At 59.5% G+C, this 27,643-nt stretch overlaps 2 protein-coding genes across 2 annotated transcripts in view; one reads left to right on the top strand and one right to left on the bottom strand.

The window, feature by feature from the left end:
• The first annotated feature begins 354 nt into the window (after positions 1-354).
• On the top strand, positions 355-12,138 carry ARHGEF16 (Rho guanine nucleotide exchange factor 16). The gene is made up of 15 exons (XM_040084685.2): positions 355-413; positions 2,393-2,957; positions 3,542-3,593; positions 3,983-4,152; positions 5,144-5,200; positions 5,634-5,794; positions 6,253-6,405; positions 6,759-6,888; positions 7,597-7,671; positions 8,473-8,565; positions 8,917-9,071; positions 9,389-9,568; positions 9,940-10,013; positions 10,367-10,468; positions 11,103-12,138. The coding sequence occupies exons 2-15, from the start codon at positions 2,418-2,420 to the stop codon at positions 11,240-11,242; spliced, it is 2,082 nt and encodes a 693-aa protein (XP_039940619.1). The 5' UTR covers positions 355-413; positions 2,393-2,417; the 3' UTR covers positions 11,243-12,138.
• Positions 12,139-12,374: 236 nt separating this feature from the next.
• MEGF6 (multiple EGF like domains 6) overlaps positions 12,375-27,643 on the bottom strand; it is a 76,998-nt gene continuing 61,729 nt past the window's right edge. Inside the window, exons 16-36 of the mRNA XM_040084684.2 lie at positions 26,867-27,001; positions 24,409-24,534; positions 23,385-23,516; positions 22,856-22,984; positions 22,471-22,602; positions 22,059-22,187; positions 21,346-21,474; positions 20,785-20,913; positions 20,383-20,511; positions 20,060-20,188; positions 18,920-19,048; positions 18,548-18,676; positions 17,777-17,908; positions 17,350-17,478; positions 16,656-16,784; positions 16,391-16,519; positions 16,100-16,228; positions 15,601-15,729; positions 15,387-15,515; positions 14,862-14,993; positions 12,375-14,272 (exon numbers count right to left, since the gene is read on the bottom strand). Coding sequence (XP_039940618.1) covers positions 14,205-14,272; positions 14,862-14,993; positions 15,387-15,515; positions 15,601-15,729; positions 16,100-16,228; positions 16,391-16,519; positions 16,656-16,784; positions 17,350-17,478; positions 17,777-17,908; positions 18,548-18,676; positions 18,920-19,048; positions 20,060-20,188; positions 20,383-20,511; positions 20,785-20,913; positions 21,346-21,474; positions 22,059-22,187; positions 22,471-22,602; positions 22,856-22,984; positions 23,385-23,516; positions 24,409-24,534; positions 26,867-27,001 — 2,663 coding nt within the window. The 3' untranslated portion in view covers positions 12,375-14,204. The remainder of the gene's footprint in view (positions 14,273-14,861; positions 14,994-15,386; positions 15,516-15,600; positions 15,730-16,099; positions 16,229-16,390; positions 16,520-16,655; positions 16,785-17,349; positions 17,479-17,776; positions 17,909-18,547; positions 18,677-18,919; positions 19,049-20,059; positions 20,189-20,382; positions 20,512-20,784; positions 20,914-21,345; positions 21,475-22,058; positions 22,188-22,470; positions 22,603-22,855; positions 22,985-23,384; positions 23,517-24,408; positions 24,535-26,866; positions 27,002-27,643) is intronic.

The raw sequence follows: 27,643 nt of genomic DNA, 5'->3' as shown, positions 1-27,643 counted from the left end.
CCGTTAATGTGACAGGAGAACGACACCGAGTAATCCCCCCGCCTTCAGCGACCTTGCAGCGGCGGCTGTAGGGGATGGGGAATGCCGAGATTCCACGGGCCGGAAGCAAACACTTGATTAACACTCATCAAGAAGCAGCGAAACACTGTTCCTGGAGACGGTTAATTAATTTTTCACCCCTGGGAAGCCGGGGAGACCCCGGGACGGGGCGCGGCAGGGAGCAGAGCGCAGCTCGCAGCCGGGATGTGCGGAACCCGGGCTGCGGCTCCGGGCTCCGAGCGGCACCTCCGACCCCGCACGGCCTCGGGGAGGGACCGGCACCACCTCCGATCCCGCCCCGGTCCCTCCCAGCCCTTCTCGGTCCCTCCCATCCCCTCCTCTCCCCGCCGGCGCGCTGGCTCCGAGGGGCGCGGGTAGGTGCGGGCGCGGCGGGCTCGGGGCGGGGGCGCTGCGGAGGGTCCGGGGACCCCGGGGAGGGACCGGCACCGACATCGGCACCGACATCGGCACCGGCACCGGGGCTCCCGGGCGGGCGGCGGCCCCGAGCGAGCGGCTGCGAGCGCCTTCCGGGGAGGGGACGGCGGGGACCGGCTGTCCCGTCCCTCGGGGCTCGTCCTCCCGCGGCTTTGCCCCCGTTGTCCCCGAGGGTCACGGCGATGCCAGGGGGTGCTTGGGTCCGTGGCGGAGGGGTTTGGGTGATTTCCCAGGGCTGTATCCCGCCGTGCTCCCAGCCCGTTTAGAGCCCTCCCCCCTGCGCCGCAGCCCTGGGCACGCAGGGGTGCAGGTACCGAGCCGCGGTGCCTGTGCCCGTGTGCCACCGCGGGCAGCGACACGGGGGATCCACGCTCTGTGTGGCCACCGAGCCCCCCTGTGCCCCAGCGCCGGGAGCTGTGGATGCTGCGGCCCCCAGACCCTCGGGATTCAGGCCTGTTTATTGCTGCCAGGGCTTAGGGTGAGCTTTATCCCCAGCCAGGATGGGGTTAAGAGCGGAATGTGTTGCTTTGCTCGTCCGCGGGACACTTGGCAGACCTCTGGACACAGAGCATGTGTCCCGCATCCGAGGACAGCGGAATGAGCAGCATCTCTGTCAAATGAGCTGTTGTTGATGGGTCTGTGCTGTCCTCCTGCCAGTCATTGATGCTGGGAGAAGCACGGTCCAGGCTTGGTTTGTTTCCTGGTCTTTGAAAGGGAGCAGCTTGGAGATGGCACTGGCACACAATGGGATCTCAGTTGAGGGGAGCTGAACCACAGCTTCTCCCGGAGTTTTGTAAGAGGCAGAGGGCATAAAAAGCTCTGTCTGTTCTGTAGGGGCAGAGTTCTGTAGGTGCCCGTTCTGTGTGTGGCACAGGAGGGGATGAGTGACCTTAACCCTGGCTGGGAAGCCCCAGGGACTGGGGCAGGTGTTTTTGTGGGCGGCGTGGAGCCGCCCCTCGGCGCGGCTTGGGGCAGGTACGAGCTTGGAGGAGCACAGGGTTCACGGCCAGGCGCCGCCGGGGATTCCACAGCCCGGGGGAGGCGGCGTTCAGGAGGGTGCAGAGCGGCTGTGGTGGCTGGCAGCACCCCAAAGGGGAACGAGAGAACACGGAGGTGTGGCAGCAGCAGGGCTGGGGGAGGCTGCAGGTCTGAGCCTGCATGGGGCCTGTGGCACAGCCTGGCTGCTCCCGGTGCCTGTGGCACTGCCTGGCTGCTCCCGGTGCCTGTGGCACAGCCTGGCTGCTCCTGGCTCCTGTGGCACTGCCTGGCTGCTCCCGGTGCCTGTGGCACTGCCTGGCTGCTCCCGGTGCCTGTGGCACTGCCTGGCTGCTCCTGGCTCCTGTGGCACTGCCTGGCTGCTCCTGGTGTTTGTGGCACTGCCTGGCTGCTCCTGGCTCCTGTGGCACAGCCTGGCTGCTCCCAGGGACTGGCTGCTCCTGGCTCCTGTGGCACAGCCTGGCTGCTCCCAGTGCCTGGCTGCTCCTGGCTCCTGTGGCACTGCCTGGCTGCTCCTGGCTCCTGTGGCACTGCCTGGCTGCTCCTGGCTCCTGTGGCACTGCCTGGCTGCTCCTGGCTCCTGTGGCACAGCCTGGCTGCTCCCGGTGCCTGGCTGCTCCTGGCTCCTGTGGCACTGCCTGGCTGCTCCTGGCTCCTGTGGCACTGCCTGGCTGCTCCCGGTGCCTGGCCACATCCTGGATCCCCCAGCCTGGCCCCGGCCCTGGGTGGCCCCGCGAGGAGCGTGGGCTGTGAAGCATCCCGAGTGTGTCCGTACAGGCCCTGCCTGTGGGGCACCCTGGGAAGGCGGAGGCCGAGTCCTGCACCTGTCCCAAGGTTCCCGTGGCTCAGCTGTAAATTCCTGCTGCCTCACTGGGAGGTGTTCAGCCACCTGTCTGTCTGTCTGTCCGTCTGTCCTCCTCAGCTGGCTGCTCCCCTGGGCCACCGCCATGTCTCGGAGCTCCTCTGGTACCTCTGTGGACGACAAGACCTTGCTCCTGGAGTACCGATGCCACCCGGTGCGGCCGGAGCCCCCCAGCCCGACCCGTGCCCCTGGGAAGCACGGCTCCGGCACGGCTCCCGGTGCCACCCCGCTGTCACCGCTGGCCTCCCCCACCTCGGCCGAGCCCCGTCGCATCGTGCTCAGCACGGACAGCCCGGCCGCGCTGAAGGTGGGAACGCAGCAGCTCATCCCCAAAAGCCTGGCCGTCTCCTCCAAGCCCAAGAGCTGCCCCTCCCGGCACCAGAGCTTCGGGGCGAGCCGCGAACCCCTGAGCCCCGACCCGAAGCGGGCGGCCGTCCCCACGCCGGCCCTGGAGGATGAGGATGACGGCGGAGGGGCCCTCAAGCGCAACCTGAGGAACATGTCCTACCGCGCGGCCATGAAGGGCCCGGGTGCCGAGCCGGAGCCAGCCAAGGCCGCTCCCTCGCTGAAGCCCGTGTGTGAGGATGGCAGCGCCCTGCCCAGCCGCAGCCCCGGCAGGAGCAAGGTGGGTTTAGCAGCCGCTGGCAGCCCTGTCAGGCAGGGACGAGGTCCTGCTTTCCTGCAGGTGACAGAGGAGCTGCTGGACCCACAGCTCCGGTCAGTTCTGGAGCTGGTTTGCCGAGCCTGGTGTCGTGGCTGATGCCTTGGGAAGCTCGGTGTCACCAGCAGATGCTGCAGGTCCCTGGAGAGCCCGGGAATAGCTGACATGACTTTGGTGGGGAGTGGAGCTGGACGCTTGGCAGGCGGCTGCGGGATGTTTGCAGGGTGGGGCTGGCCGGGAGAGCGGCTCCAGTCGTACACAAACATGGGTGAAGCACGTCTGGGGAAAGGGAGACTCCAGAGCAGGCAAAGTCCAAGTGTGAGAGAGATTTGGCAGCAGCAGTGCAGGTACAGAATGGTTCTGAGCGTGACCCTGGTTACAGGAGGTGAAAGCTGAGTCACCTGGGTAAGGCAAACAGAGCTCTGACAAAAGCCAGGCTGAAAGAACAGGGTGGTGTGGGCTGACTGGCACAGGTAGCTCCCCCTTTTCCTGAAGGAGTTTTCCCAGAAGTGTGGTAACCGCAGCAGGCTCTCCTCTTGCCCTTGCAGAGAACCCTCGGGCGGAAGCGAGTGCAGAAGCGCGGTGGCTCGTTCAAGGACCGTGAGTGCTCCCGACCCCTGTCCCCTCTGACTCAGCCAAGCAAGGCCCTTCCCCTCCGTGCTGCTCCCTGTCCATGGCCTGCGGCCATGGCTTCTGCCTCTGTTTCCCCAAGCAACAGGAGCATTGCTGCCCTGCTTCCCCGCTGCTGGGGCTGATCACGCTCCAGTTGCTGCCATGCTCACGGTTTGACGGTTCCCAGGGAAAATGGGAGAGCTGAGGGAGGCTGTTGGGGGCAGGAGGCGCTGGGTTGTCAGTGCAGTGCAAAGTCCAGCCTCATCAGGGCTCACTGGCACTCGTGGCTCGTGGCCAGCGGCACAGGGCAGCCGTGCTGGGAAGGGAAGCCGTGGGCTGGGAGAGGCTGCCGCGTTGACCTCGTGTCTTCTCCGCAGAGCCCCAGCTGTATCAGGAGATCCGTGAGAGAGGTCTGAACTCTGTCAGCCATGAGTCAGACGAGGACTTGCTGGAGGAGCCCCTGCCAGGGGATCCATCCCCGCTGGGCACCGCTATCGTGGTGCAGAGCTACCGCCCGGCCCAGGTGACATGGAGCCAGCTCCCAGAGGTAGGGGCAGCAGCCCGGAGGATCTGAGAGTTGTGAGGGGATAATTCCACATCGTCAGCCCTTGCACTGGCACGTTCTGGGCTGTCCAGCCCTGGCTGGGACACGCAGGGTCTGCCCAGGGCCGTTGGTGCGGGGTGGTGCTGCCGTGGCTGGGCTTCACGCACAGCTGAGGGGAAGGCGGGCGCTCCTTGCTGGGCTTCCCCTGCGGACTGTGGCGAGAGCAATCTTCATCCAGGGAGTGGCAGCAGCTGCTGGGGCCTGGAGGGGGTGGGTGATGCAGGAGTGAGTGATGATGGGCAGTGCTGGTGGTGAGTGATGGTGTGCGGGGGGTTCTGGTGGTGTGTCATGGTTTCTGATGGTTTGTCATGTGATGGCTTGTGGTGGGTTCTGCTGGTGTGTCATGGCTTGTGCTGGTGTGTGAGGGGTTGTGATGGCGTGGGATGGTTTCTGATGGTTTGTAATGTGATGGTCTGTGATGGTTTCTAATGGTTTGTGATGGTTTGTTATGGGTTCTGATGGTATGTTAAGGTGTGTGATGGCGTGTGAAGGTTTGTGATGGTGTGTCATGGTATGTGAGGGGTTGTAATGGTTTCTGATGGTTTGTAGTGGTTTGTGATGGGTTCTAATGGGTTCTGATTGTTTTTAATGGTTTGTGATGGATTCTCATGGTGTGTGATGGTATATGATGGTGTGTGATGGTTTCTGATGTTTTCTGATGGTTTGTAATGATTTGTGATGGGTTCTGATTGCGTGTGATGGTGTGTTACACTTTGTAATGGTTTTTCATGGGTTCTGGTGGTGTGTGGTGGGTTCTGATGGGTTCTGATGGGTCCTGGTGGTATGTAATGATTTCTGATGGGTTCTGATGGGTTCTGATGGGTTCTGATGGGTCCTGGAGGTGTGTGGTGGTGGGATGTGCAGCGGGGGGACTGACACAGCCCCAGACCGCACTAGAGGGCGTGCAAGGACCATCATTCCTGCTCATCCACAGGTTCTGGAATCGGGCATCCTGCAGAGGATCTCTCTCGAGGAGCGCAAGCGGCAGGAGGTGAGAGAGGCCTGGGCCGTGCCCGGGAGCACAGAGGAGGCTCCAAAGGCTGTGGGACGCACGTGGCTCTGTCAGGGTGGGCTCCAGGTGGGGCTGGGCTCAGCTCAGCTCATGGTGCTGCTGCATCCAGCTGCTCCAGGGCTGGGCAGTGCTGGGAGGGCTCACCTGCACAAATTGGTGGGGAAGCAGGCAGCTCCACTGGATGCTGATGGGAAGGGAAAACATCTTCATGCTATGGCTTTTTAACAACCGTGTGTCCTAAAACACACTGGGATTATTGGTGTTAGCCAGGCCATGCATGAGGTGACACAGAGAACCAACACCGAGCCATTTCCAGTGGCTTTGTGCCAAAAGAGTTTAAATAAGATTCAACAATGAATTCCCAGCTTTGTGCAGTTGGTTTATGCTGTTGCATCTTCCCTGCTTTCTCCAGGCGATGTTTGAGATCATCACTTCTGAGTACTCCTACATGCACAGCCTGAGCATCCTGGTGGGCCACTTCATGAGGTCGGAGGAGCTGAAGGAGACCATGACTCAGACAGAGCACCACCACCTCTTCTCCAACATCGGGGACATCCTGACAGTCAGCACCAGGCAAGTGGGGCCTGGGCTGGGACAGGCAGGCCTGGGAGGGCACCCTGAGCTTTGATTTGTAGTGCTAAACCAACCATCCCTTGGCTTGATGAAGGTATTTGCTGGGAGGTGGGCAGGAAATGCCCTGGCAGCCGGTGCTGGGCGAGCTGTGTCCGTGTGGGAAAGCAGCAGGAGGAGGAGGCAGCAGCCCTGGGAATGGCTGCGGGGGCGTTCAGGGCTTCCTAGGGCAGGAACTAAACCTCGAGGAGGGCTGAGGTGGAGGAGGGATCCCGTGCAGGGCTGGAGGAAGCGTGTGCCTCTGGGGAAGGCGTGGGTGTCTCCGCTGCTGGAGCTGCCCTGCCAGAAGGGATCCAGGCCCCATCTCCTCTGGGAAAACCGGGGAAAAGCTGCGGTGGGAACATTCAGTTTGTCCTGTCCTAATGCGTCATGTGCTGAGGTTGTTTAAATTCTCTCCTCAGCTTCTTTGAGGACTTGGAGAAGCGACACCAGGAGCACCTCCTGATCCCTGACATCAGTGACATCGTGGAGGAGCACGCCTCGAAACACTTCAACCCCTACATCAGCTACTGCTCCAATGAGGTCTATCAGCAGAGGACACTGGATAAGCTGCTGTGAGTACAGGGCTTGGGCTGGACAAGGAATTGCTTCTGAGGGGCTCTGGGCTCCAGGGATTGCAGATAACACCTAGGGATACGGATGGGCCTTGTTCATCTCTCTGTTGTTGGTACATCTGTGGCTTTACCCACCTTTTGGCAGGCTCTCCATCTCTCTCTGGGTGCTTTTCCACCACCTGCTGTGGGATCAGTCCTGTTTCTGCCCAGCTGGGCACTCCGAGCCTGGCAGAGTGACAATGAGCACCCCAGGCAGTGCCATCACTGCTCTGCATTTCCCGTGCGTGGAGAGCTGCTGGGAAATCCTAACAACTGAAGAAAAGAGTTAATGGAGCTTTCTTGTCCTGTTCTAGAACCACAAACCCCTTATTTAAAGAGACCCTGAAACAAATTGAAAGGAAACCGGAGTGTGGAGGCCTGCCAATGATCTCATTTCTCATTCTGCCCATGCAGAGGGTAACACGGCTCCCTCTGCTCTTAGATGTAAGTAGTCACACTGTGGCATTGCTTGGTGCCTCTCAAGAGGTGACTCTGCTATTCCCTTTGTTTGCTGAGCCCAGGACAGGCTCTGCTTGGGCTTCCAGCCCTCTGGAGCTGGGCCCTGGATGCTGAGCCTGGATGCTCCTGTATTCAGGAGCAGCATTTGGACAACTCTCAGGCACGTGGTGGGATTCTTGGGGTGTCCTGTGCAGGGCCAGGAGTGGATATTCTGTGATTCTGTGATCCAGAGCAATCCGCTTCTCTGGGTGGTATCAGGTGTGCAGCTTAAAGCTCTGTGAATAACATTTCATGTCTTGGTATCACCCATCTGAGCAACCTGAGCTTCTTCTGTGCCGTGTCTGGGTCCCAGGGCGGGGTGGCACAAGTGACCAGATTGATGGGTGGTCAGGCAGCCCAGGAATGGAAAGAAGGTCTTGCATTCTTCATGGACATCTGCTCTAAATGGCCAAGCTGCTGGAGGTGGGATTCCCAGAACTGCTCCCAGTCTGTGGTGGGCTGCAGGGGTGAGGGCCAGGGCTTGGCCAGGCACGTATCAGACATGAAACCCCCAGACTGACAGCTCCCAGCACTGTTAAACCTTCCTTTGACCACTGGGAGCAGCTCAATCAACATGTAGCACCCTGAAATCCCAGCTGGTGCTGCCTTCCCTGTGGTGCAATGTCACTAAAGCTTCTTACCTTGGAATTCCAGACAGTCCAGCAGAAAACAAACGCACGCACTGCAGCGTACGGAGCTGCCACCCGCGCTCTGAAGGCCATCAGCAAGGTGAGGCCCAGCTGCCAGCCCTGCACCTCTCCTGCCAGCTCAGCCCTCTGGAGCACTGATCCAACGCTGATTCCAGCCTCATTTCCCTCCCGGCATCAGTTCACTCGAGGCTCCTCTGCTGCAAACAGCTGCCGGATGAACGCTTCTTTTCTCTTCTCACCTTTGTCACCTCATCTTGGTTTGTTCCTTTTTCTTGTCTTCTTTTCTTCTTTCCTCTTTGGCCCACCTTTGTCCTTCCTGAGACAACTCTCACCGTGGTTTTTGGGGATTTGGGCAAAGGGCAGTGAGTGAAGCAGAGAGGGAAGTGTGGAGTGCAGGAGTCACGGGCTGTGCCCTGGCCATGCTCCTGGGTCTCACCTCCCTGTGTTTTCCCATCCACTGATCAGTGACACGGGCCAAAGGGCCACAGAGACTGCGGCCACCACCCTGCCAGTGGTGACTCTTCCTTTCACCCCCCTGAAGAGCAGCTCTTGGCAGCACATTCCTGCTCTCCTCTCACATCCAAGCAGAGTCCTCCCCTCTGTGTGATTGTCCAGTCTCCTGCCTTGAGCTCTTCTCAGATGATAAATTCTTCCTCTTCCTGTTGCTCCTCAGTTCTGGTTAGGTTCATTTGAGTCCCTCTCCTTGCAGAGCCCATGTGCTGTCTCTCTCCAGGAGAGCATCCCACTGCCTTTTCCCAAACCTGGCATGAAGCCTGTGCCAGGATTTATCTGTCCCTGATGCTGGGGGTGGTGTGGGAGATGGATGGGCTCAGTGTCTGACCCTTCTCTGCTTCCCTTGGGATGTTTTTTCTCTTCCCAGCTGGTCAAGAGCTGCAATGAGGGAGCTCGGGCTATGGAGAGGACGGAGCAGATGTACACCTTGCAGAAACAGCTGGAATTCGGGAAGAAGAAGGTGAAGTCTTGTGGAAATGCTGGCGGGAATTCCTCTGGGGCCTGTTCAGGCAGGTCAGACCTGTGCTGGGAATCCTTCTGGACTGGGCTGTTGGATGCAGGCAGTTTCTAAAGGGTGTAAAGCCATGGCAGTGTCACCCCCTGTTGGGCTCCAGGGGCTGATCTCTGGGTGTCCTGAAGTGAGGTGCACGGCTGCTCCACCTTCCACCTGCCCCCCGAAAAATCCCTTTTCAAAAACCCTTAAACTCCTGTGGCGTGTTCCTCCCAGCTGACCCCAGGGCCACTGCAGGTTCACTTCCACTGCTGCTGGTGAGGAGGGCAGTAACTGAGCCTTTTCCTGGCGCTGTTGCAGCCTTTCCCGCTGATCTCGGTGTCCCGGTGGCTGCTCAAGCGGGGGGAGCTGCACCTGCTGCTCTCGGAGGAGGCCGGGATCTTCCGCCGCGGCACCGGCCGCCTCTGCCACCTCTTCCTCTTCAACGACGTCCTCATCATCACCAAGAAGAAGAGGTGAGGCTATGGGGAGGGCCCTGCCTTTCCCTGGAGAGCAGCTAGGGGATCAAACCCCAATTTCCAGCACAAAATCCAGAGAAATCTGTGAGATTTCCCTGTTTTCACCTTTTTGAGGCGTCCCTTGTCAGCCAAAAGAGAAGCTCCCGGTCCCAGCAGTGGCTTTGCCTTGGTGGGTGGGTGGCCAGCAAGTCCCCAGAGCCATGTCCCAGCCTGAGCATCAGCTCCAGGCTGCTGCTGAGCCTCCTGTGCCAGGCTGGGAGCCGGGGAGCGGCCTGGACCCCACAGCTGAGGCGCTGATCCCGTCTGTGCCTCAGCGAGGAGAGTTACACGGTCATGAACTACGCCACGCTGGACCAGGTCACCGTGGAGAAGGTGGAGAGCTCAGACCCACCCTCCCCTCCTCCTGGCAAGGCTGGTGGGCACCTGCTCCGAGTGGTGCTGGAGAAGGACAGCGAGGGCGGGCGGGAAGAGGTGCTGCTGTCGGCAGAGACGCTGTGAGTGCCACGCTGGGATTTTGCTCTGGCTCGTGGGACGAACTGGTGCCCTGGGAATCCTCTGAGGCTTCTGCAAATCTCCCTTTACCCCCACTCTCCTCCTCCCAGAAATGGGGATGTGCACAGGCTTCTCCTGGGCTCTGTTCCTTCCTCTCTCTTACGTTTCCCATACAATTCCCATATCAGCTTCCCCTGTCCAAGCGAGGCAAAGCAGCTGTGCCACTTGGGAAGTGTCCTTACATGGAATAGTCTGATCAAATGCTCATCCAACCTGACTCCCCTGGAAAGCATTCATCCTGCTGGGAATGTCCCAGCTGCTGCTGGCCACAGGGATGCTGTCCTAACGCTTTCTTTGTGTTTCCCTCTGGCAGGAGTGACCGGGCCCGGTGGATCGCGGCGCTGATGCACAGGGAGAAGGAAAAGCCTGACACCACTCCCAAAGGAGGTACCGTGTGCCAGAGGGGCAGCCTGGCTCTGCTGGGATTCCCTGGTACACCGGAGCATTTGCAGGCCCAGGTTTCTGCCTGGTTCTCCTCCACTCCTGCCCATGGAGAGGAAAACCCCACGCCTTGCTCCTTAGGAGCTGCCTCCCATGAAGTTACCAGTCACAATGAACCTTAAATGCGTTTCCTGGGAGGCACGGTGGAATTCCAGGAATGCCTTCAGCTGTTGTTAGAGGAGGTTTGACAAGCTTGGAGGGATTAAGGGCAGGGACGGGAGGGAATGGAGCAGCTGGGAGGTCATGGCTGAGCAGCGGGCTGTGCCTGCTCACTGTCCCTGCTGTCCCCTGTCCCACAGACCTGAGCCAGGTGGAGATCACCCGTGCCTACCTGGCCAAGGAGGCAGATGAGCTGTCCCTGCAGCAGGCAGACGTTGTCCTGGTGCTGGGGGGAGAGGATGGTGAGTGCCGGCGGGCTCTGGGGTGGGGCTGGCTCTGGGGCAGGGCTAGCTCTAGGGCAGGCTCTGCCCTCAGCAGAGCCAGGGCAGGGAGAACTTTCAGTGATTCCAGGGCACTGGGATTTTAGCAATTGCAGAAGCTTCCGGGAAGCCCTGGCTGCTGGTGAGACAGTGGCACTGGCAGGTGCTGTGTCCCGGCAGGTGGCAGTGGGTCCTGGCAGGCTGAGGGAGGTGGCACTGCCATGGGCAGCTGCTGCGTTCCGTAGTGGTGACTCCTATGTGCAGGCTGCGGCTGGCACCAGCAGTAGAGGCGTCAAAAGTGAGAGAAAACACCCCCCAGAACAGGCAGTAAATCAGAAACCTCCTCCCCTGCCATCCCTGGACACCGCTAGCCAGCACCTCCAAGGGAGGGGAGTGGTGCATCCCCAGGATCCATGGCCCTTCCCGGCCCTGACACCTCTCTGTTCTGTCCCAGGCTGGTGCTGGGGGGAGCAGGGCTGGTTCCCAAAGGATCCATGGCCCTTCCCAGCCCTGACACCTCTCTGTTCTGTCCCAGGCTGGTGCTGGGGGGAGCAGGGCTGGTTTCTCCAGGATCCATGGCCCTTCCCGGCCCTGACACCTCTCTGTTCTGTCCCAGGCTGGTGCTGGGGGGAGCGGCTGCGGGACGGGCAGCGGGGCTGGTTCCCCCAGGCCTGTGCCCGGCCCATCACGAGCCGCGTGGCCGCCGAGGGCAACGTGCGGCGCATGGAGCGGCTGCGCATCGAGACCGACGTGTAGGGACAGCCCAGAGGGACCCCTCTGCCTCAGGGACCCCCAGACCTCTGCAGACTGAGCCCATGGAGAGGAGGCAGCAGCTGAGCCTTTCTTCTTGAGCCGCGCTTGTCTCGGGGGCAGATCTCACCGGCCAGGACGGCTCTGCGTGGCGGCTGTGACACAGCAGCTCCCTCTGTGAGAGCTGGCGCCGGGCACTCCTGGCAGCGCTGGCACCGCTGACCCGGAACAGGCTCCGGGAGCAGCCGAGGGCTTGGCTCAGGTTGGAAAAGCCGGAGCGGTTCTGGGCTCTGAGGTGCCCGTGCCACCGTCTCCGTCCCTGCTGGCAGCTGGGCCAGCACCTGCTGCACACCTGGTGTGGGGAGAGCACACCCAGTCAGGGATCGTCAGGAGTTCAAATCCACGTGCTTGGCTTATTCCCTCGCCTCAGTTTGTGCTCCTGTTTGTGTTTTTTCTGTCTCCCCCCCTCACATTAATTCTTGGGCCCTCCGGGCAGAGCCGTGCCCTGCACAGGTGAGGTGATGCCAGTCACCTTTCCGTCTCTTGATGAAATACTTGATGCCAGAGTTGTTCCCATGGAGTCAGCTCTGGGGCCAGGAGTGGGATATGCTCCGGGCAGAGGGGGAAGCAGGGGCAGGATGAGGAGCAGTGCTGCAGCTCCCACCTGCCTTTCCCTCCTCCTAACTGGGGAGAGGGCTCTGCCCGGGGCTCAGCCCCTCACACCCCGTGCAGGGGACGTGGCAGCTACAATTCTGGGGTGAGCCAGCCCCGTACACTGCCAACCTCACGCTCACAGGGGCAGCGTTGGTGTAAGCTTCTGACTGATGTCCGTTCATTGGTGTCTGTTCTGATCAAACTGTTGAACTGTAAATTAAGGTAATAAATTCTTGGATACCGATGAACGATGTGTTCTCTATGAGTGCTGGTTGTCCCTGGGAGTGACAGCTCCAAGGAGCCAGGTTGTCCCAGCTATGAGCCCTAAAAAGAAGTTTCATTCTGCTGGTGGCATTGCTGTGGCCTCTGCATGTTCTCACACAACATGTGCACCTTGTGAAAGCCCTGCCTGCCTGCTGTCACCTGGAGCAGCCGTCCGGTGAATTTGACTGAGGCAGACGAGATGAGTAGAAACTCAGCCAGGCTTTCTGTTTATTTCTTTTAACTGCAGAGAAAGTAACATTTTTCATCAGTGCTAAATTAAAGAAGATCCAAAAAGGGAGGCAGTACAAGAAAAGAGGAAGCGAACAAACTGGATTAAGAAATATGAACAGGAAAAGAACATAATATAAAAATACAGGTACAGGGCTGCTGCAGTCCCCTGCTCAGACACGTGGTTTGCTCCGAGCAGCTGCCAGGAGTCGCGGAGCTGCAGCTGGAATGGGACAGGATGGATCTATCCCCATGTTTAAGGCCATTTCCAGGTGCTCCTGGAGCAGGGCCATCGAGGCAGAGCATCTCCACTGGCCTCCTCCTCCTCCTGCTGCGCTGCTCCCAATCACTGGAACCTTCCTCCAATGCCCCAGGAGCTCCAAGGCCAAGGGGAGCTGAGGGATGATTGTCTGGAGAATCGGCAGCGCCGCTGGCAGCACTGACTGGGGACATTTGGCACATGGACAGAATCTTCCTGCTCCCTGCTTATCCAACATCCAACCTCAACAGCACGATTTTGGTCCTTCACTACACACTCGTATTAACAACAAATAAAAAAGAAGAATACTGTTAAGGAGGAAATAAAATAAGAAAGGAATGAGCCCAAAATGACAAGTTATATACAGATTAAAGGAAATTCCATCAGGAGAAGAAACAATTCTTTTATTATTTTCAGTTGGCCCCTGTGGGAATAATTTAAAGGCCAAGTGCCTGGGCAGGGCTGTGCTGCAGCCTCGGGAGTGGGGATGGGATGGGATGGGATGGGATGGGATGGGATGGGATGGGATGGGATGGGATGGGATGGGATGGGATGGGATGGGATGGGACGGGATGGGACGGGAGAGGACAGGGCTGTCCCTCTTCCCTGCAGAGCTGGGTTCCTTTGGCAGTGGCTTCACCTGCCCAGGAGCTTTGTGCAAACAAAGGGAGCCCTGGGCCCTGGCCAGGGTGGTGTGGTGACGTTGAAGTGGTGACATTTCCCGCTGCTGCAGGTGGCCAGCTCCTGGCTACAACTGGAATGGCAAAATCACTCAGGATTCAGGGCTGGGCAAGGCAATTCCAACTGGGATTTCCATGGCCCGGATGTGCGAGGGCTTTGCCTCCACCCACGCAGTATCTCTGATTGCCACACTTGATTTAGGCTTCCTTCTTCTTGGAATAAGTGACACAGGCAGTGCCATGGACTGACAAACTCCTGGCACGAAGAACAGGCTCAAACCCCAAGTTTGTTCTGTCAGCAAGAAGGCACCAGCTCTGCAGGTGAGTGCTGGAGCCCTGCGTGTTTCCCCCTGGCAGATGGTCATTTACAGTAAAACACCGTGGAAAATTCAAATTTAAAAAAAAAATAATTCAAGTGAGGTGGTGCATCCACAGGAGGCCCAGTCTCAGGAGAGCCGGGCACTGTCAGCCATCAGTCCTGACAACACCGTGGTGCAGCTTCCCATAAATATGGATGCATAAATACCTGATTTGGACCACGATTTCAGCCCCCTCCCCAAGCCCAGCACCCAAAAGTTGAAGGCCAGCAATGTGTCACAAGCTGTCGAAGTCCACAGTTCCCTGACCAGAACCGATCCCTTCTGAACTGCTCATCCGGTCTCTGGCCAAAGGCATGCGCTGGTGTGGGCACACGTGTCCTCACGGCCAGCCCGCGCTGGCACACGGAACTGGTTATACTGGGCGCTTCAGCCTCACTCAGACCACCCCAAAAGCAGCAGCTGAGGGCGTCAGGAGAAGAGAGCTCTCGTGTGGCTCATAAACGAGTTCATTTCATGTCATTGGCTTCTTCAGGAGGCTGCTTGGTTAAACCAAGGGACTGCTCCTACTCCTCTGCTGGCCAGAGCCCCTCCGGGGGTGGTGGTGGCCTGGTGGGTGGCAGGGACTGTGTTGCTGGAAGGGAAGACAGGACAGGTCAGCCCCTGCTGCCCCTCCACACCGCTGCCCTGCCTGGGGGCACAGCCTCCTCCCCATTCCCTCTGCCCTGGGAGCTGGGAGCACCGGCCCCAGCCTGTGGGTTCGGGTCAGACCCTCCTGCCCCCCACCCAGCACCCACGGGGGTCACCCTGAGCCAACAGCTTCAGCGATGCTTTGGGCAGGAATGAGGAGTGTGGGGGTTTCCTCTGTGGTTGGTGCATGGAATCATTGTTCCAGCTCCATTAGAAACTGGGATTTGGGTCCATTAGAGAGTGGGATTTGTGCCCATTAGAGAGTGGGATTTGGACCCTGGTTTCTCCAGGGGCACATCTGTGGTCAGGCCGCTGAGCAGCTTTGTTTCTGAGACCTCATAAACCTCCTCAGTGGCTGCAGCAACAGCAAACTGATCACACCAGCCGAGGGGTTTGGGAAGCGGCGAATGCCACCCTAAGTGACAGCGCTGAGTTGATTTACCGCTCCCAAACCCAACCCTTGGGTCAGGACCCAGAGCCTGAGCACAGGAACAGCCTCCCCTCGGTTCTGCCCGGGATAACCCTGCCCTCACCTTCCCGGCAGGTGTGTCCCGTGTGGCCGTTCAGGCAGAGGCACTGCCCGCTGCGGGCGTTGCAGTAGGAGCTGCTGGGGGCACACTGGCAGGCCAGGCGGCAGTCGGGGCCGAAGCGCGTGGGCCGGCAGTCTGCGGAGGGCACACAGCTGCTCAGGCTGCTGGCAGCAGCCGAGCAGGAACGCTCGGAGCTTCCCCGGGCTGCCGCAGGCAGAGCCTGCTTGCGCTGGGCGCGGGATAAGGCAGAGAGCTTTTTGCTGTGGTGACACGGGACGTCAGAGCATCCCCGGGACACCAGGATGTCCCTCCAGCCTTTGATCCTCGGCCTTTTGACCGATCTGAACACACGGGCTCCGGGGGCTGGGGGAGAATTTCCATTCAGATCTGACGAACAGGGGCCAGAGAGGGGAGCGCCACTGCCCCTCTCGCTCCGTGAGACCAGGAAAAAACCCTTCCAGCTTCCTGGGAACAAAACCCCCATCACAGATCCCCCTTCCTCCCCTGCCCAGCCGGGGCCCAGCTCACCTGCAGCACACGTGGGGCCGGTTTTGCCCGGGGGGCACAGGCAGCGCCCCGTGGCCGGGTCGCAGGGGACGTCGCTGGGGCAGTCACAGAGATGCTGGCACCCCTCGCCGTACGTCCCTTCCTCGCAGCCTGCGTGAGACACGGAATGCAGCCCCTGCCCTGCGTGCCCGGCCCTCGGGATCCCCCCGGGAAGGGCGGGGAGGACGGGCGGTACCTGTGTGACAGCGCTCGCCCCGCAGCCCCGGGGGACACCGGCAGCGCCCGGTGGCCGGGTCACAGCCGGCCCCGCGCTCGCAGTCGCAGCGCTCCCGGCAGCCCTCTCCGTGGAAACCCGGCGGACAGCCTGGCACGGGAAAAAGCTCCTTAGGGCACGGCTGAGCGGAGCTGTGCGGCAGAGCCTCGGCCAGCCCAGCAGGGAGAAGCAGAGAGCCTCTCCGCCCCACGCAGAGCCCCGCGCTCAGCTCCGCGGCGTCCGCTCGCTGCCCGACACCTCCGGGCGCGCCTCGGGAGGGCACCGCTGTGACCGTGGGGTCACGCAGGGATCACGAATCGCCCCTCCGCCGCTGCTGCCTGGGACCAGGGCTCGCTGTGAACCCTTGGAACAGGGACAGCCCCGCGGAGCGTGACACCGCTGTCGCAGCCGCGTGCTCTCCGGACGAGCTTTAGAGACCCCCACGCCCCGAGCCGGGGCTGTCCCCGCCGCCAGCACTCACTGTGCTCGCACAGGGGCCCGTAGCGGCCGGCGGGACAGCGGCAGGTCCCCGTGGCCGGGTCGCAGGTGGCGTTGTGCCGGCAGGAGCAGCGCAGCTGGCAGGAGGCACCGAACCATCCCGGAGGGCATTCTGCGGGCGAGAGGGAGCGGCAGAGCTGCTCAGCAGCCCCACAGCTGCGCTTCAGAGGGCTGTGCTAAGGCAGGCCCGGCACGGGAGGGATGGCAGAACCGGACCCGGCGTGCGAGCTCCGCAGTCACCGGGTCGGGGAGGGATAATCCGGGCCGGGGTTACCTAATTCGCAGGATTTCCCCGTCCAGCCCGGTGCACAGGAGCAGGAGCCGTCGGCGGCGTCACAGAGGCCCCCGTTGCGGCAGGAGCAGGGCTGCTGGCAGCCGGGCCCGTAGCGCTGCTTCTCGCAACCTGCGGGGCCAGAGGCAGCGGCGGTGGGCACAGGGACGGCGGGCAGAGATCTCAGGGCAAGGAGATCAATTCCTGCCCAGCTGGGACCTTTCCCAGCGCGCTGCCTGACAGTGCTGAGGCCCGAGCCCACGTTTACCTTGCTCACAGGTGGGGCCGGCTCTGCCTGGAGGGCACACGCAGTCTCCGGTGACAGGGTGGCAGGGGACACCGGCGCCACAGGGGCACAGCCCCGCACAGTCCTGGCCGTAGCGCCCAGCGGGGCATCCTGGAGGGAGGAAAACCTCGGTCAGGCCAAAGCAGGGCTGGGGAGGTGGGAGAGTGAAAGTTTTGCACAGCACTGGAGCTGAGCGATGGGAGGCAGAAGGAGCCTCCAGCCTGGCCCTGCTGTGCCAGAGAATCGTGGAATGGTTTGGGTTGGAAGAAACCTTAAAGATCATCTGTTTCCAACCCCCCTGCCGTGGGCAGGGTCACCTCCCACTAAACCAGGCTGCTCCAAACCCTCCAGCCATGGCTGTACAGTGATGCAGCGAAGGCACGGTGCCTCAGGAGAAAGCACTTTATCGTAAAATAAACAGAGCAGAAGAACGTTTCCGTGGCCAAGGTACAGAGCAAACACGGTCATCTGCAGGCTCCTTCCCCGGGACACGGCAGGGACACACCTGCTGCCAGCACAGGTGCACAAAGGACACCAGGAGCTTTTCCCAGGAGTCATTCCCTGGCTTGCCGCTCATCCCCACAGGGTCAGTGGCCTTTCCGTGGGCAGGCTCTGCACCTCCCACCCCTGGCGTCCCCCCTGCTTTCCCAGCCCCGCCGGCCGCAGCCGCGCTCACCGATGCCGCAGTCGGCGCCGATGAAGCCCGGCGGGCAGTGGCACATCCCCGTGGCAGTGTCACACCCGGCCCCGTTCTTGCACCGACACGGCCTCTCGCAGTCACGGCCGTACCAGCCCGGGGAGCACTCTGAGGGGACAACAAACAGCGGCCTCAGTGTCTGAAAATACGAGAACGAGGTCCAGACATCCCGGGAAAACCCCAGCGGGTGGGTTTGCCGGATGTTTCACCCCGGGAGGAGGCAGAGAGCTCTGCTGGGAGCGGTCTGTGCCAGGCTGGCACCATCGCTGGGTTCCGATCCGTCCCGTCACACAGAGCAGCCCCAAAGCGCCCAGAACTCGAATCGCACGCACATCCCTCAGGGCACAGAGATTTCAGGATGGGACAGCCTGCAAAGGGGATGCGGAGGGACCAGGGCAGGACTCACCCAGCTGGCAGGAGGGCCCGTGGAAGCCGGGGGGACAGACACAGGCGCCGGTGACAGGGTGACATTCCTGGGTGGCTCCGGAGCACTGGCAGATCCGAGCGCAGCCCTCCCCGAAGGTCCCTGGCAGGCAGGCTGTGAGGAGAAAGGGCACCAAGGCGGCTCAGGAGCTGTCCCAGCCCTCTCTGCAAGGCTTTTTTTTTGAAACGTTTTATTTTAAGCTAGGATGTAGAGAGCCTTTTATGGCAGTAAAATTCCCCGCCACCCAAAAAGCAAAGGGACTCTCACGCAAAAAATTTATTCGCTCTAGGAAATACTTGGATTGAGAGGAAGGGCAAGTACTTAAAGGCATTAGATGCCTTTTTCTGTGCCAGCCCTACCTGCCCTCACATCTCTGCAAGCTGCACACACAGGGGTGGCAAATCCAGCACTGTCCTCTGCGTAAGGAACGTGCTCACACACCGCTGTCTCTTCCAGACTCACTCATACCCACAGGAGCTCATTTGAATAGTGATTTATTGCTAATCCTCTGGATAAACCCTCAGCTCTGATTTCCCACTTGGCTCCCTCTGCCCTGCTAACATTCCTCAGGCTTGCACCCAGCTGCCAGACTGGGAGTTGCTCCTTGGCACAGCTCCACTCTCGGCCTGTTTTTCCTTGTTTATCTTTTTCATTTTCTTCTTTCCCCTTCTATTTTCTGTATGAACTGCTTGACCCATCACGTTCCCAGGGCCTGGCAGCAGAGCTGTGAGAGGATCGTTCCCATCTCCGTACGTTTTTCACATCCAGAGCCGGTCAGTCCTGGCGGGCAGCCGCACTGGCCGGTGACGTGGTGGCAGGGCACTCCCTGGGGACAGGCACAGCCACTGGCACAGTTCTTCCCAAAGAAACCTGGCAGGCAGGCTGTGGGAAAACAAACAGCGGGATGTGAGTCTCCTGCCTGGATTTTAAGTTGTTGCTAATGCCTGGAAGGCATCAGAGTCCGAGGAGCTCCTGCCCCGAGCCAGCCCGGCAGCATCTTGTGTCACAACCTCAAAATATTTTGCCACAACTTGTAATTCCCATTAAAAATGAAGTTTCCTTCTTCCCAGGCTCTGGAGCAGCCCATGTTTCCCTGGGTTTCCCTTACCCAGGGACGTTCCTCACCTTTCTCGCAGCGCCGGCCCCTCCAGCCAGGGGGGCAGTCACAAGCGCCAGTGATGTGGTGGCACGAGACGTTGTCCCCACAGCCACAGAGCTCCTCACAGCGCGCCCCAAAGTGCCCCTCCGGACAAGCTTCAGGGGTGGAAACACAGCAGAGAGGACAAGATGCACAAAAAAAGCGACTTTTGGGGGCTTTTTCCCAGTACATCCACAGCTGGCTGGGTCTGTCTCTTATGCCCACAAAGGCAGCTTGAAATACATGGGGAGCTGACAGGACCCTAGCTTGGCCTCAGCTGCCAGCAGAGCTGTTTACAGCCTCCTGAAGGGAGAAGCATTCCCAACAAGAAACCTGAGAGTGGCTGGTGGCAGCTGAGGCTCTGGTGGCAGCTCCCTTGTGCCTCGTGCCAGCTGGCAAGTGCCACCACTGCACTTTACACCCTGATTTAAGGACGTGCCACATGTCATTGTGGATCTCCTGGTGTGCTGATATGTGATGAGGTCCCTGCCACTGCTCTGAGGGCCGAGAGCCTTTTCAAACCCTTCCTCGTGGGAAGCAGATTGCCAGGGTGTCACGTCTCAGGGTACAGCAGACACAGAGCCACCAAGGGACAGATGCCAGGGGACCAGAGCTGGCCCTGAGGGTCAGTGTGATACAGGGACACGCAGAAGGAAGAATGGAAAGGGGCGATCCACTGTTACCATTAAAGTAATAAAAAGGAAGCTCCTCCCTTGGCATTTTGGCTTCACCACACGGGGTTGCTGCCCTGCTTTCATCCCTGCCTGGAGCCCGTGGTTTTGCACTGGTGCCCGGGGGTCTGTGCCTTTGGGAATCCCACCCTCCTCCCACCAGCACTGCCACAGGCTGCTCTGGGTGTGCACCAGCACCTTCAGGACAGCCTTCAGATGCCAGGAACCAGCTGGAGTTGGAACTGGGTGATCTTTAAGGTCCCTTCCCACCCAAACCCCTCTGTGGGAGAAGAAAGCACAACAGTGGGCAAAACCGGGGCACGGCTAAAACCATGGCACTGCCAGCTCCCTGCTTGCTGAAATCTGAATTTTACATCTTTGCTTAAGCCCCCAGACCCTCCCAGGTGCTGACAGAGCCACTGACACCCAGATCAGCCCCCACACGCCCCCACTTACGTCTCTCGCACTTGTGGCCGGTCCAGCCGGGCTGGCAGAGGCAGTGCCCTGTCTGGCGGTCACAGAGCCCCCCGTGCTGGCACTCACAGCGCTGCTGGCAGTCCAGGCCGTGCTGCCCCTGGGCACAGGCTGGCAGGGGCACAGGGTGAGGCACTGTCCTGGTGCCCACCCTCCCAGCTCCCACCTTTCCAGCTCCCACCGCCCCTGTGCGCAGGAAGGACCGTGCACCCCAACCCTTACACGTCACCCCCAACCTCCACAGGAAAACCATTCCAAACCAGGACCTGTTCACCCCAGAGCCGTCTCCCAGGCTGTTTCCTCACCCAGCTCGCAGGCCAGCCCCGTCCAGCCCGCAGGGCAAGCACAGGCCCCCGTGGCCGGGTCACAGGTGCCACCGTTCTGGCAGAGGCAGCGCTGCTGGCAGTTCCTCCCGTAAAAACCCGCCGGGCAGGCTGAGGGAGAAACAGGACAAACATCCCGGTCAGGACACAGCTCTGGAGGCTTGTGCCACCCTGCCAGAGCCGTGGGTGGATGGTCTGAGACAGAGCAACACCGATTGTGATGCCAGAGGAGCCAATGAAACCCCGAAGGCTGCACAGCTGCCCACAAAATTACTTCTGCTATTCCACCTGCTCAGGTGAGAGGCAGCAGCGTTCTGCCCACCCCGAGGGATGGCATTCCTGCCCATGCTGGCAGGGGAAGCAGGCTGGGCTGGGAAGGGTTACCTTGCTGGCACGAGGGTCCCGTCCACCCCTCCGAGCAGAGGCAGCGGCCGCTGACGTGGCTGCAGGTGGCATTGTTGAAGCAGTGGCAGGTCTGGCTGCAGTTCTGGCCGTAGCTGTTCTCCTGGCACGCTGCAGGGGAGCAGAGCAGGCAGGAATGGTGGGCACTGGGTGGGAATTGCAGCAGCCAGGCTCCTGCCAACCCTCCCAAGGGCTGGGAGAGGATCTCTCAGTGGTGGTTGGCTGCTGTGTGAGGGGTTTTTGTGGTGTTACAGGGAAATAACGTGTCCTACAGGCCTGACATCCAAACACAGGCACTGCTACCATCAGCGTTACACCCTTCATCTGTTTGGAAAGAGTGTTGCTGGATGTCCAAGCCCTCACTGCATCCAACCACAACACGCTCAGGCAGAGCCCCCCAGTCTGAACCCAAATTAAATTCCACACAGAGAAAATCATGAATGGACAACCCAGACCTCCCGTTCCTATGACCTGTCAGGAGATACAGCCCTGGCTCCTGAGTGCCCACGGAGGGCAGGGTGGGCACCTCCCACAGACACCTACCCTGGGCACAGCGGGGGCCAGTCCAGCCCGGGGGACACTGGCACTGTCCGGTCACAGGGTCACAGTGGGCACCATTCAGGCAGTCACACGCTTGTCGACATTCCAGTCCATAAAATCCATCAGGGCAGGCTGCAGGAAACAAAGGAGAAATCCACACAAAATGCAGAGCTGGAGCCCTCCCAGAGGGAAGAGGTGCCTGCCCCTTGGTGGCCTTTGTGGCCGAAGTGAGGCTGCACCAGTGTGACAGCCGGGACTAAGGGCAGCAGATATCGGATGAGAGTCCACTGAGGACATTCCAGGCACAGGAGAGGGCAGTGGTGGATCAGGAGAATGACGGCTTGAGGTTCCTGACCATGGAGAGACTGCTGGGGGAGCTGGATCCCTGCACCCCCTCCAAGAGGCTGCTCCAAGACCCTGTGTGCAACATGTACACACTCACTGGGTGACCACGGCAGCTGTGCAACCACTGGGTCGCCTATTATTTATATTTTCATCAGCTTTTTTTTCTTTCTTTTTTCTTTTTTCTTTTTTTTTTTTTTTTTTCCCTAGACCTTTTCCCTCCAGAAATAAAACCAGAGTCAGCAGCTTGCAGACTTGTTGCTCCCTCCGTGACCATCCTGAGGAATTCTCTTTGCTGTAACGGGATAACAAAGTCAGACAGGGAGCGCAAACCCTCTGGGATGGAGCCCTGGTCCCCAGGGTCAGGCACTCACCGTGCTCACAGAAGGTTCCTCGCCAGCCCGGGCTGCAGGTACAGGCCCCGCTGACGTGGTCACAGGTGGCTCCGTTGTCACACTGGCACTGGTGCCGACAGCTCTGCCCAAACCACCCTTCCGGGCACTCTGAAAGAAAGGAGATTGAGGACTCTGCCCTTTCCTGGGTCCCAGACAAGCTGTCCTAAGGCAGGGGCTTGGATTCTGAACGGAATGAACCTGGCAGCTGCTTTTTTTTATAACAACCAGTGGATTCCAACACCTTACGGGCGCGTACCCACATCACCCAGCCACGCTGGGGACAGGATCAGCATCACAGCCAGGGACGGGACGGGGCTGGAGCAGCGCCTTTCCCCGGAACACCTGAGCCCCTGGCCGGTGCGAGGGCAGGCAGGGCAGGGGCAGCACTCACTCTGCTCGCAGCGGGTGCCCGTGTACCCGGCCTCGCACACGCACTGCCCGCTCTCGGCGCTGCAGCTGCCGTCGCTGTTGCTGCAGTTGCAGGCGTGGGCACAGTCGGGGCCCCAGCGCCCCAGGTCACAGGCTGGAAAAACACAGCAGGAGCCCATCACTGGCGTGCACCCGAGAGCGCGGCGTGGGCACAGCGTCCCTTGGGCACAGGGACAAACGCGGCTGCAGAGGGGCCAGGGACGCTGCCAGCACCGGACAGAGCAAAGAAACCAAAAGGATTTCAGAGAGATTTCAGAGGAATGAAGAGGAGAACGGAGCGATGGCAGCATGGTTGGCACAGGTCAGAGCGGGCCAGGAGTGAGGGTGGCGGAGCACAGGCGCCGTACCTCGCTGGCAGTGGTGCCCCGTCCAGCCGGGCGGGCAGCTGCACGTCCCCGTCACCGGATGGCAATGTCCCTCGTTCCCACAGCTGCAGCTCAGCTGGCACTCGGGGCCGAACCAGCCGGGCGGACACACTGCCAAGGGAAACAGGGAGGGACTGCAGGTGGCTCTTGGAACCCTGGCGCTGGGAGGAGCTGCTGGCAGAGCCGCCAGCACTGACACAGCTCTGGCACCCCGAGAGTGGGTGCTGAACAGGTTAAGGGGCTCAGCATTTTGCATTCCTTTCTCCTGTGGAGATGGGACTAGAGGGACTTTGAAGTGCCCAGCCTGCACTCTGGTGAGTGGGAAAACGCAGATGTGCACAGTGCTCAGCCGGCCGTGCTGAGCATGGCAGTGCCTGCTCGGCCACTGGATGCTCCACTCGCTGGAGCAGATGCTACAGCTCAGCTGAAGTACCCCAAATCCAGCTGGAGATGGACATTCCAGCTGAAGATGGACATTCCAGCTGAGGGCCCCACCCCAGGCTGCACTCACCATCCTGGCAGCGCTGGCCGGTGTAGCCCGGCGGGCACCGACAGGCTCCGGTGGCGGGGTCGCAGCTGGCGTTGTTGGCGCAGTCGGGGCAGATCTCCTGGCAGCCTGGCCCCCAGAGACCCCCAGGGCAAGCTGGGGAGTGAGCAGACAGAGAACACAGAAGGCTGGAATCAGAGCCGAGGTGCAGAGGGAAATGTCTGACCTTTCGGGTTCCCTCTCGCCGTGGTTGCTGTGCTCATGCGAGACGCGGATTTTTGCTCGCAGCTCCTGGCCTCCAGCAAGCACAGCGCGGCTGTGCCTGTTCCACAGCCCTCTGCAAGTGCTATTCTGAGCTCGCTCCAGGATTTTCATGCCAATTTTGGATTTGCATCCACTTGTGGGGAGCTCCAAGGGCTCCTCGGTGGGAAACGGTCCTGCTGGCACAGGAACCCCGCAGCTGCTGTCACACTGTGGACAGCACATCAGTCACTGCTCCGGGACCCGCTGGGAGTTGCAAAGAAGGAGCAAAAGGCTAAACTGCTAAAACCAGGGCAAGAATCCTTCTCCAACCGGTCCTAAGCTGGTCCAGGGCATGGAAAAAAAAAGGCAGCTTGAAATGTATGGTAAGCACTGTGCACACATAGTTTCATTGCTCAGCCAAACTCTAAGGAGCGGGACATCTCAATGTGACTAACGCCTTCCAGCTGCTGCAATACTACAGAATCATGCAAAAGCTTTCGATTTTGGACTCTCTAGTTTTCCAGCAGTTAAAGAGTAATCTGGTGAAGGCAATTAAAAACACACATCAATAAAGAAAGGTTCCTCTCCTACACTGAGGACTCTGACAACCAAAAACATCTTCACCCTTTTCACCGTGCTGTTTTTGACTCACCAGGACTCACCAAGATGCCATTTTTTTCTAATTTTCCACAAAGATGATTCTAACTGCACTGGGTATTATTCTAAAATGAATTTTGGTAAAAGAAAAGAGAAGTCTACACCGAAACCCCTCCCTCTACACCGAAATCTCTGAGTGTTTGCTCACCTTGGGCACAGTCGTGTCCTGTCCAGCCAGGTGGGCAGTGGCACTGCCCTGTGCTCCTGTCGCAGGATGCTTCTCCACAGGCACAGGGATGCTGACAGCCTGGCCCAAATGTCCCCTCAGGGCATTCTGTGGGAGAACAGCAGGGTCAGAACTTCCCTTCCCCAGGTGAAGTAAAAGAGCATTTTACCAACGTGGCCCTGCAGGCTGGAGGAGCCTCTGGGTCTGTGGGAAGAGCCCAGCTGGGAGGGGTTCCCACCTGCGCCCGTGGTTTAGTGGGCATGGTGGCGTTTGCTCAAAGGTTGCACTGGGTGATCTGGGAGGTCTTTTCTAAGGTTAATGATTCCATGAGCCTGGGTGTGACCACTCCAAGCCACGCTGGTCACCTCCAGCATTGCCCCCGCTGCCCTGGTCTCTCTGCCGGTCACTTCACTCCTCTTGCGTGTCCTTTCAATGAGTATTTCTTCGTGCAACAGTGACCACTCACATCCCCAAAAGCTGAGGCTAAACTGGTCTCCAGTGTTCGGACAAGGACTCTGCCCAAGCCACCCTGCTGTCTCTGGGCTGGGGTGCAGAACACCGGGCTCACAGCCCCACACCAAACCACCCCTTGGCTTTTCCAAGGTGCTGTGCAGGTTTTTACCCTCCCTGGCTCAATGCCTCCAGGATGTGAGCACCAGAATTTTAAGAAGCAGCCAGGTTTGCAGCAGGACACAGATGGAAAGCAGGAAAGAAGAAGCATCCTCCTCCAGAGCAGGAGTCAGTGCTTTTCCTTCCCTCTGCTCTGGATGCCAGCGTGGTCCTGCTGATCCCAGCTCGGTTTCACCTTTGTACCCCGTGCCACGGTTTAGCAACCAGCTGGTGACGTGCAAACCGAGGGCCCCAGACCAAAGACCCTTGAATCTTCTCTGAGTCCCCCACAAGAGCTCCAGGCTCACCAAAGCCAACGCTCTGTAAAGCTTCAGCAGCAGCAAACACACCGGCACTGACAAACCGCGGAGGAAACGCAGCGCCTCCATTTCCAGTGACACAGTGGAGTTTTTGTTATTCCTCCTCTTTGCTAATTGATGGCAGATGTTTGTCTTCACCCTTTAATAATTTCCAGACCCGAACAACAGCCAAGAGCCTACTATTTCTATACAAATATTTGTGTTATTTCCTGTGACTCCCCCCGCTACAGCCTTCAGCTCCTTTCTTACCCTTTTTAAAAATATCCCGAGTGAGAGCACCCAGCCTGACAAGGCTCCGGGAGCTCCAGGGGCCACAGAATCCCACCACGGGGGTCTCAGGGCTGTCAGACCCTGCCAGGGAGCACAGCCCTGCAGGAGCTGCTCCCATCTCTCCTGCCAGCACCACGGTAGCACTCGCATTGGGATTTTTGCTGCTTTCTGCAGCTCTTGTTCCGACCAAGTCCTGTCAGAGATGGGGCTCTGCACCACAACCCTGTGCTGGCAGATCAGTGAGGCTGATGGTTCTTCTGGGCTGGGGTGAAGTGCTTGGCTAAACATCAATTAGTGCAGAAATTCCTGGGATGCTCCAACCCAAATCCGGGTGCTGCCCACTTCCAACCTCTCCATGAAGTGACTTCTGCTGTTGCAGTCTGTCTTCAGGTGTCCAACTTTTTGCATTTTCTGCAGGGCCCAACCAGCTGAAGTGGGTTCAGGAGGCCCCAGCCCCACGAGAGCAGGAGTGGGTTGATTTTTCAGTCGCCACTCAGCTCTGTGGTTGGCAGAACTTATTCTTTTCCAAGCGCTGTGTTCATATTTTGTAATCATCACCTCGTGCCAATGACTCACTGCCTTTAGGTTCTCTCAAAGCACCTTTGTCTGCCCAAAGTGAAGCTCTCTGGCACACAAACCACCCCCAGGATCTTGAAATCTCCACCCTCAGAGCCTGAGTGCTAGACGCAGTTAGACATACACAGAGCTAGGCATTTGAGTCACCATCCCATCCCCAGCACAAAACTGCTCCAGGAGGTTCATAAAGAGGCAGCAGTTTGAATCCTACTGTAAATTAAAAGTAAAATACTCCTTTGCACTTGCAGATGAAACAGAGTTTCAATAAGGAAGAGAGAACAGAGCAGAAAACGTGGTGGTGTTGTGCTGGGCAGGGATTGCCTGGAAGGGAAAAGACATCAAGGCCAGGGAAAGATAATTAGATCCCAATCACTTCCATCTACCGACACAGTGGCAGGGGGGAGCGAGACCTTGCTCTCCTTTTCTGAATCAGGCTCATTTTATACAAGGAATTCACTCTCCCACTTCACCGAGGTGGCAGCACCTCACAGAGACCTGTGGATGGCAGCTGCTGTGTCCCCTGAAGTCTCTACTGGCCACCCATCAGATCACCTGCAGTGGGCTGGGGCTCTCAGGGGATTCTGGAAGTGCTTTTGTGTCGTTTTGTGAAGCAGAACTGTGAGGGCTGGTGAGTTTCCAGCACACACAGAGCTGCCCTGCCTCACCTTGGTCGCAGTTCTCGCCGTGGTAGCCTGGGGGACACTCCTTGTGGCACTTGCCGGTGACAGGGTCACAGGGCACTCCTGGAGAGCAGCTACACTTCTTCTTGCAGCCGTCCCCGTAATACCCAGGGTCACAGCCTGTGAACAACCATCATTAGAGAGAAGGAAGCTCTGAAATTACTCCTTGCCCCGGCAGAGCCTGGCCCTGGGTGCTGAGCACCCTTCCAAGCTCCACTGTCACAGCTGTCCCCACCCACCACAGCTCCTGCTGACCGCTGAACGTGGCTCACGTGTGCTCCTGAGTGAGCAAGGGGTGAGACAGCCTGGGAGGGTGGAAAGCAAGCAGAGCTTTCCCCTGGGAAAATTACTGGGGAAAAGAGGCCATGGGAGGAGAAAGGGGGATGTTCTGGGGATGCTTCATGGGAACAGAATGGCAGCAGATGACACCAAGCCGGGTGTGAGTGGGAGGGCTCTGCAGAGGGACCTGGACAAGCAGGATAGACGGAACAAAGCCAGGGATGTGAGCTTTAACAAGACCAAGGGCCGTGTCCTGCACTTTGGCCACAGCAACCCCTGCAGTGCCACAGGCTGGGGACAGAGTGGCTGGAGAGCGGCCAGGCAGAAAGGGACCTGTGGGGACTGATGGACAGCAGCTGGACAGGAGCCAGCAGTGTGCCCAGGTGGCCAAGAAGGCCAATGGCTCCTGGCCTGGATCAGGAATGGTGTGGCCAGCAGGAGCAGGGCAGTGATTCCTCCCCTGTGCTCGGCACTGGTTGGGCA

The sequence above is a fragment of the Hirundo rustica genome, chromosome 22 (assembly GCF_015227805.2).
Source record: "Hirundo rustica isolate bHirRus1 chromosome 22, bHirRus1.pri.v3, whole genome shotgun sequence".
Lineage (NCBI taxonomy): Eukaryota > Metazoa > Chordata > Aves > Passeriformes > Hirundinidae > Hirundo > Hirundo rustica.
The sequence above is the reverse complement of the archived record's forward strand: the minus strand, read 5'-3'. Positions and strand labels throughout refer to the sequence as shown.

Coding starts and splice junctions, on each gene's coding strand:
- ARHGEF16 (XM_040084685.2), top strand. CDS start 2,418: ATGTCTCGGAGCTCCTCTGGTACCTCTGTGGACGACAAGACCTTGCTC. Junction 4,153..5,143: donor CATGGAGCCAGCTCCCAGAG/GTAGGGGCAGCA, acceptor GCTCATCCACAG/GTTCTGGAATCGGGCATCCT. Junction 9,072..9,388: donor ATCATCACCAAGAAGAAGAG/GTGAGGCTATGG, acceptor TCTGTGCCTCAG/CGAGGAGAGTTACACGGTCA.